The sequence below is a fragment of the Phoenix dactylifera genome, chromosome 1 (assembly GCF_009389715.1).
Source record: "Phoenix dactylifera cultivar Barhee BC4 chromosome 1, palm_55x_up_171113_PBpolish2nd_filt_p, whole genome shotgun sequence".
Lineage (NCBI taxonomy): Eukaryota > Viridiplantae > Streptophyta > Magnoliopsida > Arecales > Arecaceae > Phoenix > Phoenix dactylifera.
Window position 1 is genome coordinate 24,373,814 of NC_052392.1, and position 16,107 is coordinate 24,389,920.

General features: G+C 37.0%; 2 protein-coding genes across 2 annotated transcripts; one reads left to right on the forward strand and one right to left on the reverse strand.

The window, feature by feature from the left end:
• The first annotated feature begins 9,816 nt into the window (after nucleotides 1-9,816).
• LOC120111947 lies at nucleotides 9,817-13,688 on the forward strand. The gene is made up of 3 exons (XM_039130400.1): nucleotides 9,817-10,149; nucleotides 12,422-12,610; nucleotides 13,033-13,688. The coding sequence occupies exons 1-3, from the start codon at nucleotides 9,910-9,912 to the stop codon at nucleotides 13,108-13,110; spliced, it is 507 nt and encodes a 168-aa protein (XP_038986328.1). The 5' UTR covers nucleotides 9,817-9,909; the 3' UTR covers nucleotides 13,111-13,688.
• A 1,397-nt stretch (nucleotides 13,689-15,085) lies between these two features.
• On the reverse strand, nucleotides 15,086-15,679 carry LOC103716477. Its single transcript, XM_039128065.1, has one exon. It carries the CDS (start codon nucleotides 15,677-15,679, stop codon nucleotides 15,086-15,088), a length of 594 nt encoding a protein of 197 aa, XP_038983993.1.
• Nucleotides 15,680-16,107: the final 428 nt, after the last annotated feature.

Consider the following 16,107-nt stretch of genomic DNA (forward strand, 5'->3'; position numbering starts at 1 on the left):
GAAGTTGAAAACGATGTAAATTGGATAAACGCAATGCAAGAAGAATTAAACCAATTTACTAGAAACAAAGTATGGAATCTAGTTGAAAGACCTTCTGAATATCCAATTATAGGTACCAAATGGATTTATAAAAATAAACTTGATGAAAATGGAATTGTCATAAGGAATAAGGCTAGACTAGTAGCAAAGGGCTATAATCAAGAAGAAGGTATAGATTTTGATGAAACCTTTGCTCCTGTAGCTAGACTTGAGGCTATTAGATTATTATTAGCATATGCATGCTCTAAGGACTTCAAACTATTTCAAATGGATGTAAAAAGTGCATTTTTAAATGGGTATATTAATGAGGAGGTATATGTAGAACAACCTCCTGGTTTTGAAAATCATCAATACCCTAATCATGTATATAAATTGAACAAAGCACTTTATGGTTTGAAACAAGCACCTAGAGCATAGTATGAGAGGCTTAGCAAATTCCTATTAGAACATGAGTTCTCTAGGGGTAATGTAGATACAACACTATTTCTGAAAAAACAAAACAAAGATATGTTATTAGTGCAGATTTACGTTGATGATATTATTTTCGGTGCTACTAACAATCGCCTCTGCGAAGAATTTGCTGATTTGATGCAGAGTGAATTTGAGATGAGCATGATGGGAGAGCTGAACTACTTCCTCGGGCTTCAAATCAAACAGTCTGCAGGAGGCATCTTCATCAATCAAGCCAAATATATCAAGAAGATGCTTAAAAAGTTTGATATGGAGGGAAACAAGTCAATCAGCACCCCCATGAGCTCATCATGCAAATTAGACCAAGATGAATCAGGTAAATCTGTAGATCAGAAACTATATAGAGGTATGATAGGATCTTTATTGTATCTTACTGCAAGTAGACCTGATATCATGTTTAGTATTTGCATGTGTGCTAGATATCAGTCTAATCCTAAGGAATCACATCTAATTGCAGTTAAGAGAATCTTTAAATACCTAATAGGAACTAAGAATATAGGTTTATGGTATTCTAAAGAATCTAGCCTAAAATTAATAGGATACACAGATTCAGACTTTGCTGGATGTAAACTTGATAGAAAAAGTACCAGCGGGTCTTGTCAATTTCTAGGAGAAAACTTAATCTCATGGTTTAGCAAGAAACAAAACTCGGTTGCATTATCTACTGCTGAAGCTGAATATGTTGCAGCCGGGAGTTGTTGTGCTCAAATCTTATGGATCAAACAACAATTAGAAGATTATGGCATTAAACAAGATAAAATACCCATTAATTGTGATAATACAAGTGCCATTAATCTAACTAAGAATCCAATTCAGCATTCAAGAACTAAACATATTGAGATAAGACATCACTTCATAAGAGATCATGTATTGAATGGTGATGTGACACTACAATTTGTTTGTACTGATGATCAATTAGCTGACATTTTTACAAAACCCCTAAGTGAAGAGAGATTTAGTGTGCTTAGGAGGGGATTAGGAGTGATTGATCCATCCTAGTGGTATTTTCCACTAGATTCATTTGATTTTGATGATTAGATTGTGATTAATATAGAGTTTCGTTTCAATGATCATCAAATCAGATCATAATTTAGTGATTTTTCCTCATTCGGCACGAACATAGCATGATTTTTAGGTGCGTGCCAGAGTTCGAGACGACTCGAGCAAGTTTCAGAGTCGGCTCGTAAGGGGGAGTCGACTCGCGCATTTGCGGGAGTCGACTCGAGATCGATGGCAGCAGAGGGGGAGTCGACTCGCATACAGACGGGAGTCGACTCGAGGTTAACAGGCACATAAGGAGAGTCGACTCGCGCCTATTTTGGAGTCGACTCGAGGTCGAGTCGACTCGCGACTCAGAGGAGTCGACTCGCAGTCGGGATCCGACTTTTTAACCCTAACTCCATCGTTTAGAAAACACTTATTTTCACCGCCGCCACTGTTCAAAACCCTAGAGCCGACTCCTAGATCGTCTCCGGCCGTCCCTAAGCTTTTTCCCGTCGACCTTTCACCGTCCATTAGCGTTTTACTCCATTCTAGGTCGACCATGCCTCGTAAAACCGTTGTTCCAAGCCGGAAGAGGCCCCAACCCGCAACCGGCACCGAGCGACGTTCCAAGGCTCGGAACGATCCCGCGAGGCCACAACCTCCGGCTCGTTCCCCGCCGAGGGCGGTTCCCTCGAGGCCGTGCGCCGGGAAGGCGGTCACCACCGGGAGATACGTCGATTTCGACTATCTCTCCCGGGAGGGCTTTACGATAGGAGAGAGACTTAGGGCCCAGGGCTTAGAGTATTTCCTCACCTTAGATCTCCCCACATACCCTGGACTAGTTAGGGAGTTCTACGGTACCGTCCATAGGGGCGATGGGGGTATAGAGGGCACGGTAGCCGGTGTCCCATTATTCATTTCGGAGGATATCATTGCTCAGGTCCTCCATCTTCCCCAAGTTGGGGTGGCACCCGCACACCCTGAGGATAGGACTGAGGCCCTTACGGCCATTCTAGGGCATCCACCCCAGTCCCCCTTGGATGAGGTATCCGCTAGCTCACTTCCAGTTGAGGTGCGGATCCTCCTGAGCATCCTGTCTAGGTCCCTCTTCCCGAAGACTGGGCGCTTCGACTTTGTTTCTGAGAGGGACCTCGCCCTTATGTTCTATATTCTCCAGGACACCCCAGTCAACTTCCCAAAACTTATTTATAGATATCTATGTGAGCCACTAGATAGACCTAGGCTCACCCTCCCCCACGGCATGATGTTCACCCTTTTGTTTAGGGAGGCCGAGATTCCCATTCCTGAGGGGGAACCCTCTCGCGCATTGCGATGGACAGATCGCATGCGTCCGGGGACCCTACACAGGATGGGGTTTCGGAAGGTAGAGGGGATCTGGGTTAGGAAGTCTTCCACCTCCACACATACCACCAGACATTCTCCTAGTCCTGAGCCAGACTCAGATTATCCTGACTTTCCCTCCACTTCTACTCCTACCCCCTCAGCCGGACCCTCCTCCTCAGCTCCTCAGGTCATGGAGGTCCGGATCGCTCCTGAGCAGCTTCGGGAGTTGCGGCAGGAGATTGTCCGAGATCTGCGAGATGATCTACTTCGGGAGCTCCGGGGTTCAGTGCCTGCTCCCACTCCTGCACCTTTGTCAGCGTTGGTCCCTTCCTTGACAGCCGTGACTGAGATGACGGCCCATGTGCGGGAAGAGATTTACAACGTCCGGAGCCTGATCCAGGCTCAATTCTCCAGTATGAGTGAGGTCACGGGCATCACTCGGAAGATGCGCGATGACATCCGGAAGGACATGAGCACCACTACTCAGGGGGCCGAGCGCTTGTCGAACGTGCTCATCGACAAGCTGGACGCACTTCAGAAGTCGGTGACCGAGCTCTCCACTACACATAGCAGGGCCACTTCGTCCATTATCTCCCAGCTCGGGCATGTTACAGATGCGGTCACCCTCCTCATGGAGCAGAACAGATTGAGAGGAGGAGCCACATCCTCGAGAGGAGGAGCCGCATCCTCCTCGAGGAAGCCTTAGATCACTTTGTGTTATTTTGACATGTACTTTTTTGCTTTACTTATTATATTCTAAAATGTATTTACATACACATCAATACAATGAGTAGACATATTCTCTTCAATTGTGTGCAATTTGATCTCTAAGTGATTGTTTGTTCTGCTTACCTCCTTTTTGATATGATGACAAAAAGGGGGAGAAATACTTAATAGATATGTAAATGGACTCAACATAAAAGGAATCAAAATGAAAAATTAAAACATAATTTGTTCTTAGTGGATTTGGTACCTCGAGGCTCATTATCTCTCTGTTGGGGCTCCTAATGGAGTAATCTCCAGAATCTATTCAAGGGATATTCGGAGATTAGTTGAATCCAACTCAAGAACAAATTGTCAGATTTTTCCTCTAAAAACCAAAAATTTCAGTTCAAAAACTTCAATGCATTAAAAGAAAATTCAGAGAATCAAAACAAAGTTGAATGCATATGTTGAGGGGGAGAATCTGAATTTTTAAGAAAGCTAAATCATTAAATATATATAAGCCAAACAATTGATTGCATGATATGAAGGCTTATATAATTCCAAATGAAAGGGGGAGCTTTAATTCCAAAATTTATTGTTTCACGCCTTTCAAGCTTGGATAAATTAAATAACCAGACACTTGAATTCATTTATGGATTTTATTTCCTTGTTTATTGAGCAATTCACTTTACATATACTCAATGTTTTGTCATCATCAAAAAGGGGGAGATTGTGGAGTGATTGATCATAACCCTATTTGATTTTGATGAGCTCAAAGCATCTGAGTATATCTCTTGTTTACTAATGAATTCAATTGAGTGTTTCAGTGAAAATCAAATAGGGTTATGATCAATCACTCCACAGCTTATGTGGAATATAGTATGGTAGAAGGATAAATACACAAATTTGTAAGCAAAGGAAATTTCACTAAATTTAATCTCCTTTTCTCAGGGTCAATTGCAAAATGTTGATGGACATTTTTGCAAATTGCAGAAGCCTATAAATTTGGAATTAAAAAAATATAAGGGGTTTTGTAAAAAAAATATTTTTCAGTGATCCTATGGCTGAGAATAGAGATCCCTAAAAATTCCATGCATATCATTGCCCAGGATTTTATGTGATGGTTATAAATAGCCAGGATTGGCCATCAGAACTATAAGTCACGTAAAAGTTGCGAGAGGCACAAAAACTCAGCGAGAGACAGTGAGCATGGGTCTCTTAGAAGGCAACTGTTTGGGTTGCTAGTGGTGAGATCTATGTTTCTATCACCCTGTTCGTTGTTTTGCAGGATTTTTCTCTTTATTTTCTTCTGCTGCGGGGAAAGAATCCTGAATTTTCAGAAAAATACATCCTTCATTCAGTTGGAATCACCTATTTTTCGGAATAAATTATCATTTTGATTATATAGAAGACAATATTATTCTTGGCATCAGAAACTTTGCTCCAATATTTGAACATGTGAATATGCCTTCCTCTACTATCAAGGTCTCTTAGTTTATGTATATCAATCTTGCAAGAGCCACAAAAACTCAGGAAGAGGTAGTGAGCATGGATCTCTTGGGAGGCAAGACGTTTGGGTTATTAGTGGTAAGATATGTATTTCTATCACTCTATTTGTTATTTTGCAGAATTTTTCTCTTGATTTTTTTTCCGCTGCAGGGAAAGGATTTTGAATTTTTAGAAAAATACATCCTTCATTCAGTTGGAATCACCTATTTTTCAGAATAAATTATCATTTTGATTATATAGAAGACAATATTATTCTTGGCATCAGAAACTTTGCTCCAATATTTGAACATGTGATTATTCCTTCCTCTACTATCAAGGTCTCTTAGTGTTTGTATATCAATTTTGTGCCATTGCATATTTCCATGTTGGATTTAAATTTCTTAACAGGCACACCTACTTTAAATCTAACTTATGATTTGGTATTTCTAGGAATTTAAGAGAGTTAAGAAACTCCACCGGATATAACTAGTCTTGATCAGCAATAACAAATAAAGCTTTGCATACTGGGTCAGGGTTTATATATATGTGTATATATATATATATTTATCACATTGGAGCCATTGAAATATGTAGTATTTTATTTCATCAATCATATCATTCTTTGGTATCAGAATAGTTCTTTTCTTGAGATAATTTGTATTTCCTAGCATCTATTGAAAGGATGGGTGTGTGTTAGGTACTAATTTCTCTGCTCGATTTACGAAATCCTGAATAAGATATTGCCATGGTAATTTATTTAATCCATATTTTTCTAAATCTCCATCTTTTGCTACAACTTATGCAGTTCCATGTACGATATCCAAAAGCTATTTGTTAAATTCAGATAATGAATCACTTGAATCGTAATTATCTAAATTCTGATTCACTCTCATATTTTTCATGAGGAGAAACAGTTTGTAATTTTCTGGTGAGAACCCATGCGGACGTGTGCTTAGTCTCACATCGGTTATTTGCTGGGTAGATCTTGGGTACTTATACAGGATCAAGGAACCCAAATAATACCTTTCGGCTAGCCATTTTGGATGAGGTCCTGGATTGTTACAAATAGTATCAGAGCGGACCTGGCCCATAACCTATGTGGAATAGGGGACACTGCAGCATGGATCCATTGGGGCTGACTACGGGCCAATCGTGGTGTTTGTGATTAGATTTGAATAGATATGAACCCTTAGCCTGACGAGGACATCAGAGCTTGAACGAGGGAAGTATGTGAGGATCCGTGCGGGCGTGTGTTTAGTCCCACATCGGTTATTCGCTGGGTAGATTTTAGGTACTTATACAGGATCAAGGAATCCAAATAATACCTTCCGGTTAGCCATTTTGGATGAGGTCCTGGATTGTTACATTTCCCATATATGTGATTTATTTTTTGAAGCTAAAATAATATCATCTCTTTTACCTTCTGATAAAATATGCAGTATACGTCTAAAATCTCCTCCTAAGATAGTTAACCTTATCATCATATGGTTTGTTACTGCAATCTTAGTTCTCAAATCTTAGTATGTCCCTGAAAGTTTTATCAATAGCTTCAAATGCATATTTATGGTCTATTAGAGATTAGGATAGTTATTTTACGAAAGCTTCATTGCATAAAGTTGGATTTTTCAGTTGTAGCTTTAACGTAATTATTCATTTAATATGATTAACCAAACAAGAGGAGTGTGGATGACTTATTGACCTTCAACCTACATTGTCCATTCCTAGTTCTATTAGTTGATTTTTAGTATTTATTTTTGTAAAGGTAATGCATCAATAGCAACAAAAAAAGCACTCTTTATATTTCTACTTAACATAAAAATGACAGCAAGTTGGAAAAAAAAATGAACAGTAGAAATTTAAAATCTACTTCAAGTATTGCTTTATACTGTAATAGAATTTGAGAAAATTCATTATCTGTCTAAAATTAGATTGAAATCTATCTTGTCTCTGTTTCGGTTGCTATAATCCTTTTCATATCTTTATATTGATTACTAATCTTCATTAAGGTCTTGCAATACTTGCTCTTTGTATGTTGTCCACAATGCAAATGGCGTCTACAAATGGAAAAATGAAATTGACATGAAGTTGAAAATTAAATGAACAAAATAATTGAAAATTTTACTCTAATTATTGCTTTCTATTATAATAAATTCTGAGAAAGCTTATTATTTAATCTAATATTAGTTGATCTATCAAACAAATCTAACTTTCTACTATAGATAGATAGATGTTGAGCTTAAATTATTTCATTGGGATTAGTAGATGGTAATATAGGCTAGTAGCTCCTTCATGGAGTGCTTATGCATGGGAAGAACTTAATAGAGATGAAAGGCTACTAAGTGTAGGTAGCAATATATTTTACTATATTGAGTAAGAGACCTTGAGATCCATGCTCACTGCCTCTCTCTGAGTTTTTGTGGCTCTTGCAAGATTGCTACTAAGCGCAGGTAGCAGTATATTTTACTATATTGGGTAATTTTGGCCCCTCAGCCTTATTAGTTAGTAAGGCATGGATGAGGATCAATGGCATATTTACTAAATCATGATTTTTTTTTTTTGCCTACCACTTAACAAAGCATGATAAAATAATTTTCATCTTAAAAATAATAAGTTAAACATAATGTTTTTATATGATAAATTAAGAAAGACAAGCGTTACTGATCTGTTAAGGTGCAATCATCTACTTTTATTTGTTGCCCTTTTAATCTTCATTCTTCTAATGATGATGCAACAACAACAATTGGCATAAAAACTATTTATATTTAATATAAAATTATCAGGAAGTTGAAAATAAAATGAACAATAGAAATGCAAAATTTACTCCAGATATTGGTTCATATTGTAACAAAATTTGTGAAAATTTACCATGTCTAAAATCAGATTAGAATATATATCACCTTTCTCTATCTCAGTTAGGGCTAAAATCGGATCGGATACTAGTATATTCATATCTATATTTGTTTTGTTTGACGAATACATATACAGATATTAATCGGATGCAAAAATTTATATCTGTATGTGTTTTAAATGGATACAGCTACAAATTAGAAACGAAAAATATGGATATAAATTAGATAATTAAACTTTATGACCACATAATCAAAGATATTATTAAGTGGATGATAAATTAAATTAATAGCATGTTAATATAGTCACTTACTTTCTTTAAAAGTTTATGAGTACTATATATAATTAAATAGGGTTACAAATGGAACCAGATATTCGGATACAGATCGGATAGTTATTTATTGATATCCATTTCTATTCATATCCGGATATATTTGGATACGAAAAAGGAAGGAAACTTTAAAGGCAATTGTGACCTTATTTTCTTAAAGTTATAGATATTCTTGGAGACATTGGAAGAATAACAAAACACACCAAACTTGATATGATGCTATTGCTAGAAATAATGTGGAGAATCATAATAGAAATTGTCACCTCAAACATGTTTCAACAATTCACATTGCCCTTTTTGAAGCCGTGACATTTGTCCATGCATGATGCCACACCAATAAATGATTGAATGTGAATAAGCAGCCAAGAAAGCAGCAAAAAATCTAGCACATGTAAGAAGATTACAATGAGCATCATTGGCAGATTTTGTCATTACGTTAATCAAGCTGTTCACCATGGTAACCAAGTTAAAAAAAGCACACCACTGTAGAATGCCATGAGATATAAAGATTAGCCCACATCTCCCTTGAAGCTTAGAAGCTTAGGTAATAGAAGCGGACCACTTCCGAACTTTGATAAGCATGTAAAACACCACCTTTCCCAACACCTAAGTGCTTGCCTCTCGCTAAAACATTCAACCCACGCCATGCGACTCCCCATGTCGGTATTAGTTCATCAAGGTGGGTTAGAGTGGGAAATTGGGATTTCAAACTATTAATTGCTCTTAGGGCTCTTTTGGTTAGTATATGTTAGATTATAGAATAATTTGACGATTCTTAAAAATTATTTATCTGGAAAAAAATGATTGCAGGAGAAAATAAATTTTACTGTATTTGGTTGATGGAAATATTACTCCAGAAAATAATATCAAAAAAAGATCATTATAATTTGTTGGAGGTAATCTTATGTGGGAAGTTGCCACATTTTTAATAATGCTCTTGAGTAAACAATTCAAGTAATAATATATTTTTTTCTCAGTCCATTTGTTGGCTATTTATGTCCTACTTACTATATAAATACGGTCAATATCAGCTATTTCGAATATTAAAATATATTTACATGAGTTAATAAATATTTTTAAATTAATTATATGCATTAAAATATATTTCTTATTATAAATAAATCTTATTATGTTTTAATATATAAATAAATATATTAATTATCAATAAATCCTATGTTAGATTTATTGATAATTCTTGATTCTTATAGCTTATTTATTTGTTCTAACATGCATTACGGATATTTATCGATAGATAAGGACTACTAACTGGCTTGACCAATAAACAAAATTATAAATTATTAGATGAAGAATACTCAATCCTAATTATTACATGGAGATTGATGTTGGAGATAGCATGTGCACAAAATTATTGATATCTTATGTTTTTATTTTTATATATATATATTTTTTAAAAAATAAACCTTTGCTTCTTGAAGCTCTATTTTTTTTAAAAAAAATTTAAAAAATAAAAATGTTTTCTCGTATATATTTATTACTTTAGTTTATTTTTCTCTTGGCGGGCCTTAAACCTCTGGCCCGGACAGGGCGGCCCATGAGCGAGGTTTAAGTTAGGCTGGAAATAAAGAATCCCCTAATGGTGTGGTCTGGGTTTGGGTGGAGACTGGAGACGGAGAAGCGAGTCCGGGTTGGGTGGAGGAGGAAAAGCGAGTTGATCTGCGAACGCACCAGGTGTTCGACCGATGCTCCGGTCGTTATTGCGGGCCCGAAGGCCGATCTGCGCGGCGTCGGAGGGCGCGCCGGGTGACCTGCTGAGGTCGCGGATCGGGGAGCGGGAGAGGGCGCGGCGGCGGCGGCGGGACCCTGCACGGGACGAGTTATTTGTGCAAGTGCCGGAGTCTAGCTCCTGGCTCGACACCGCCTCCATGCCCATGGTCCTCACCGCCGTCGCCGTCGCCCTCTTCGCCAAGGTCCTCATGATGGTATGTAATTGTTAAGCAAGTTCTGAATTTGAAAAAAAGATTGCGTTTTGGTTACCTGATGCGGTGCTAGGGTTCTGTCTTCGTAATCTGAGTCCTAACTATGACCCTAATTAAATCTTCTGCTTCTTTTTATTGTTTATTATAGCCAACATATTTGGATTGCTATCTTAATTTTCTTAACTGCTTACTTCTTAATTTCGTTCGGGGAAAAGCGTACATGAGGTTTTAAATTGCCAAGGATTCCATGGAGAGGTTACGGTTGTCCGTGCAGATGCAAGTTATTAGGGAGGGTAGGGTTTTAATTCTGCTATGATTATGAAGACATGTTTTGTGTGCAGGATTTTCTGTGAAGCGTAGTTTTGCAAAATAGTATTGTTATCTTCGCTAGAAGGGATTTCCATTAAGGGGAATTCTAAGTGTTGAAAGTTGCTGTATTCATTAATTCGCTGTTTTGATTGTGTTATGAATGGACGGGGCTAACAGTCTCAATACTTACAATCCTTTTTTTTTTCCTTCAATCTTCGTCAGCACATAGCTGGAAGTCAGAGGGCCCGTACTACCTGCCTAACCCTTCGCTCCGAGGGACCGTAGAACGGAAAGCGCCTTCTAAACAACTCGGCAGAAGGGAAGGGGCCCATGTATTTGCATGACCCCTGCAAATTTTACCCTACCTACACCCGGAGCCAATCCCCTTGCTCATATAACAGTCTAATCGAATATATGTACATGACAAAACTTGCATTAATGTGCTTACTGTATCTGTAGTGGGGAACTGAGCTTATGTTAAGAAATCAATCTGCCTCTTATCCAACTATGAGGTTTCCTAGAAATCAAATATGTTGCCGGTCAACTGGTTCTCCTGGACTTCACAAGCCAATGTCATGAAAGTGATCAATGTTAGATTTTTTTTACTTTTTTTTCAATAATTAGAATGTGAAAATCTACAGTATATTAAAAAGAACACATTTTTGAATTAGTAGCTGGATTTTTTCATTTTATTGTTCACAACTATTATTCATAACTTGCGAATTTTTCCAATAAGTGTTCTATTATCTAATAAGATGTGCATATAAACATTTAAAATCCATAACCTCCCTCTTAACACCCTCTATTCTAATCTTTTTGAAACTTTTTACCTGTTACCCTGCATCCTCTTTCCCGTGGCTCCCTAACTTGATCAAGTCATCTGCCTGTCCTACCATTTCATAATGAATCTCTGTTCTCTGGCTATTTGGGTTTTGATGGTAAGAATTCAAAGCCTAGTGTACATATTGGGCAGTTCCTTTAGATGACTGTAATTTCTCTTTGAAAATTCAGTGGTGTTTTGTTCTAAAAGGCGGTCGGCATGGTCTTACTTTTCATTAAGGTTATCACAAATTTTCTCTTAATCCAATGTCTCTCAATCATGTATCATACTTTCTCTTAGTAATGATCATAGATATGAACTCTCTTATCATATCCAGGGAATGAGATAAGCTAGATAATGGCGGATCCAAGCATGATTGTTTTTGTATCATTATTGGTTGGATTTGCGACAGAACATAAAATAGAACCAAGCATCTAAATTCTTCTTTTTTCCCCTTCAATGCTCATCATCGGAGGACAATATAGAGGAAGATTTTCATATCATTCTCCCCCATTTCTTTATGTGCATGTGATCATTGTTGCAATGAGAAGAAGGGGAATTCTCCGTCCACCCCCCAACAAAAAAAGAAGAAGAAGTTCTGTTGTCAATCCATGAATCAAGTATCATTGCATTTAACTTTGAATTGTATCAAAGCAAAGACACAGTAGTTCTTATTGTTTAATGACAATGTTTGTGTGCATGACTTTATTCTAATACCTTTAAACAAATTTGTATTTGATAAATTTTGAGTCTCTCTCTATCTCTCTAAGTAAGTTAAACTATCTGTGAATTCATATTATCTAAGAGTCAATTTTTTTACTTTTATAGTATTTTTAGATTTGGACTGAAAAAAATAACGATGTCTATGTCTGACAGATTTGTAGTGGAGAATTTTTCTCTATATTGTGATATTGCTCCATCTAGCTAAAATACTTGAGGCGGAGGATGTATTATATTTAGAGCTTTCAATGTTTCAGTTATTGATTGGTAATATCATCTTTGCATTGGAGCACGCATTCTGCATTTATTCACTTGTCAAAATAAAATATACTGTAGACTCTGCTTCTCTTTTCATGGTTTTCGAACCCATTTATCTATGTACCAATTTTATGAATTTCATTCGGTATTGCTTTTATATTTGGGCAGTATGATGAATCCAAAGCACAAGAAAGGCTGGAGCGCAAAATACAGAAGGCTCCTCCTGGAACAGGGACAGTGAGAATGCTTACTCGTGAAGAGTGGGATGAGATTCAGGAAATTAGGCCAAGAACTCCTTTTGAGTCTAAGCTTGCTCGTCCAAATGCACGTATAAGAACTGGAGAACCAGTCCACTTGGTTAGTTTCTATAGACATTTATATGTAACTGGTTGGTTTTATCTAGTTTATTGAGTGCATAATTTATTCAACATTCTATTTTTTTGTACATCAAACCATAATTGTGGGACCTTCCAAAGTCCTCCTTTTTGCCTTATTTCAAATAGTCATATGTCCTAATCTTTATGAACTAGAGTATCTTTGATTTACTTGATTGCTTTTGAAATCTGTGTTATCTTTCCATATTGTTTTTAAAAGTCGTAAGAGAATTTATTTGGCAGAAAGACACCGGAATTTGGGTGAACTTTTTTTGTTTAATATCATCTTATCTCCTATTTGGAGTTGGAACTTAATTTTCGTTTTCTTTTTTTTCCCCCAAAGTGTCTATTAGTTTACTTGGTTCGTCTGACAACTAAACTGCAGATGCATATTTTGGTTTGTAGGAGGATGTGAAAGATTGGGCAATAGATGTGTTTTCGGATGCTCTTACAAGAGTAGAAGAAAGTGCCAAGCAAAGGTGACCTGTGGGAACTAAAGAGCAACAGTACTCTTATGTGGTTCGTGTAAAGTAGTGGATTCAACCAAGAAATTCAGGTGTAAGAGTTGAGCTGGCAAACATGCTGAACCTAATTTTACAGTAGTATCGTGCAGATCATGGAGCCACATTAATACTAAGGAGAGTTGGAAAAATATGTTTCTTTGGAGAAAACTACAGAAATGGTCCACTTGTGAAATCATGCTTCAGAATTCTGTATTTTATGTCATTTTTAGTTAGCTACTATTCTCTCGCCATTCTCCAGGAAATCTAATTCCCTTGGCACTTCCTGTTTCGCTGGTATTCTAATTTGCTAGTCATGGTAACTGTGGTGCATTATGAAAATAAAAGTAAAACAATGTTGTGGAAAAAAAATTCTCCCTTCCTAAGTGTCTCCATACAGAGAGGGCCAGACACTTGAAGACAGCTGCATTCTTTCTTGGGCTTAAACTTTACGGTGTATTATGAACCTTTTGTTTACTAGTAGTTGGGCTAGTAAAATTAATACGAGCCTGAAGTGTTTAATGGATTGGGAATTAAATTTTATTGTTTGGTCTGTGTGTTTTGGACTTTGCAAAATCTGAATGTGTGAAAACTGATGAGTAGTTAATAGCATGCAAGCATAATATAGAAGTGTAATGGATCAAGCATTCATGGATTTTGTGAATTATGTCGGTGCAGTTGGTGGAATCATAGTGCATGTCATTGCTTATTATTTTGAAAGTTGAATACAGTCTTTTGATTTCGGACGCGCATATGATGTTGCATTAGCAGGACTCTATTGGAGGTCTTGCGTTGGTTTAATATAAACCAGATCTTGCATGAGTTATATGGGACTACGGCTGCTCTATGTTTTCCTAGTTATAACTTCAAAGTAGAAGCATTTAATTTTGTGAGGAAGTTTGATTCTGGGAAGGGGAAACGATGTAGTTGTCTGCTGGGATCTACACTAGATGAATGATATTTTGTTGTGGTTTAAGTGCTCGCTTTGCCTTTCATGAATATGCACATGCTTGGGTATCTGGGGAGAAATATTTTGTTCCTCAAAGATTAGATGGAATAACAATGCATGCTGCCTTTTATTTGGGTTGTAGAATTTATAATTGCAGTCAAATGTTAGGGACAGAGGAATATTTATTTGCACTTGATCTTTTTCTTTTCCTCCCAATATGGAAGTAAGTGCACCTTATACTCAAATAATTCGATTAAATCTAGTTGTGGATAAAAACAAAGAATATGTTTGATTTTATTTATAATCGAAGTTAACAACATTATTAGACTAGTCTAAACACTAAATCATAGAATAAAATAAATTAGAAATGAGATTTCTTGTCGAAAAAAATACTAATTTGTTATCTGTATGTTTGCTAAGCATAGCTGATGCAAACCCGCAAGGATTAGATCCTTAGAATCCACGGACAAGATAGTATTCTAACCCCAAGAAAGCAAAAACTAGAGTTTTGGATGATCCACTAGAACTCTTGAATATGATGAAACAAGGACCCAAAGTGCTGAAATGTCACAAGGTTGATCAATCCTTGATAAGTTTAGGCAGTTCAATGAAGAATATAAGAGAAAGCTTCTCTCAAATTTGAAATTCAGAATAAACTCATTGTTTTTATTCTCTACATGACCTCAAATATAAATACTAGTTTTGGAACCCCTCTCCAAGCATGGAAAACACAAAGCATTAATTAACTACCTTGAAACACCTCTCCAAGCATGGGAAACACAAAGCATTAATTAACTACCTTGAAACATCCCTCTAAGCATGGGAAAGACAAAGCAACTAATGAGAAGTTTCAAATGATGAAAAGTTTTCATAAATTCGTGCAGCCCATTAAATGAAGATAAAACACCATGTTGAGTTCAAATGAATGAAGTCCAGGTTCAAATGAATCAGCCCATGTATGAAATTCAGCAAGACTTCTTCATTTATGGTAGATTTGGCCCAAGTGTCATCAACAGCTCCCATCTTCTATTTGAATGACATTGATGACTGCTTGTGAATTGCTCAAACCCAGCTTTATATTTGTAGATCCACTTGAAGCTTGCCTAGCCCATATGTTTAGAACAAGCACAATCAGAGCTTCTCTAAGTCTTTTAACCTTGGACCTTGTAATAGGCCCACTTGAAATGTGTAAAGGATCACTTGATATACTTGACTCAGTTTGTTCCTCTTGATGAGTTGCATCATTCCCCCTTTCCTCAAAAGGATTCATCCTTGAATCATGACCTATATCAAAGGGATAAAGATCAGCAATATTGAATGTAGCACTAATGTTATACTCACCTGAAAGATCTATCTTGTAAGCATTGTCATTGATCTTCTCAAGAACTTGAAATGGACCATCTCCTCTAGGATTCAGTTTGCACTTCCTTTGTGCTGGAAACCTCTCCTTTCTCATATGCACCCACACCCAATCATCTGGCTCAAAAACAACCTGCTTTCGTCCTTTGCTAGCCTTAGATGCATATTGCTCATTTTTCTTCTCAATGTGCTGCTTAACACGTTCATGAAGTTGCTTCCACCATTTCAGCTTTCTTCTTCCCATCAAGGCTAACTCTTGCATCAATAGGCAAAGGTAGCAAATCCAAAGGAGTTAGTGGATTAAAACTATAAACTATCTCAAAAGGTGAATATGCAGTAGATGAATGCACAGTTCTATTATATGCAAACTCAATGAAAGGCATGCAATCTTCCCAACTCTTCAAATTATTTTGAATAACAGTCCGAAGCAATTGAGTTAAAGTTTGATTAACGATCTCAGTTTGACCGTTATTTTGTGGATGATAAGCTGTAGAAAATAACAACTTAGAACCAAGCTTTCCCCACAAGACCTTCCAAAAGTAACTAAGAAACTTTACATCCCTATCAGAAACAATACTTTTATGGCAAGGAATAAAATGAGCCATTTTAGAAGAACAAATCAGCAATATGAGCGGCATCATCAGTTTTATGGCAAGGAATAAAATGAGCCAT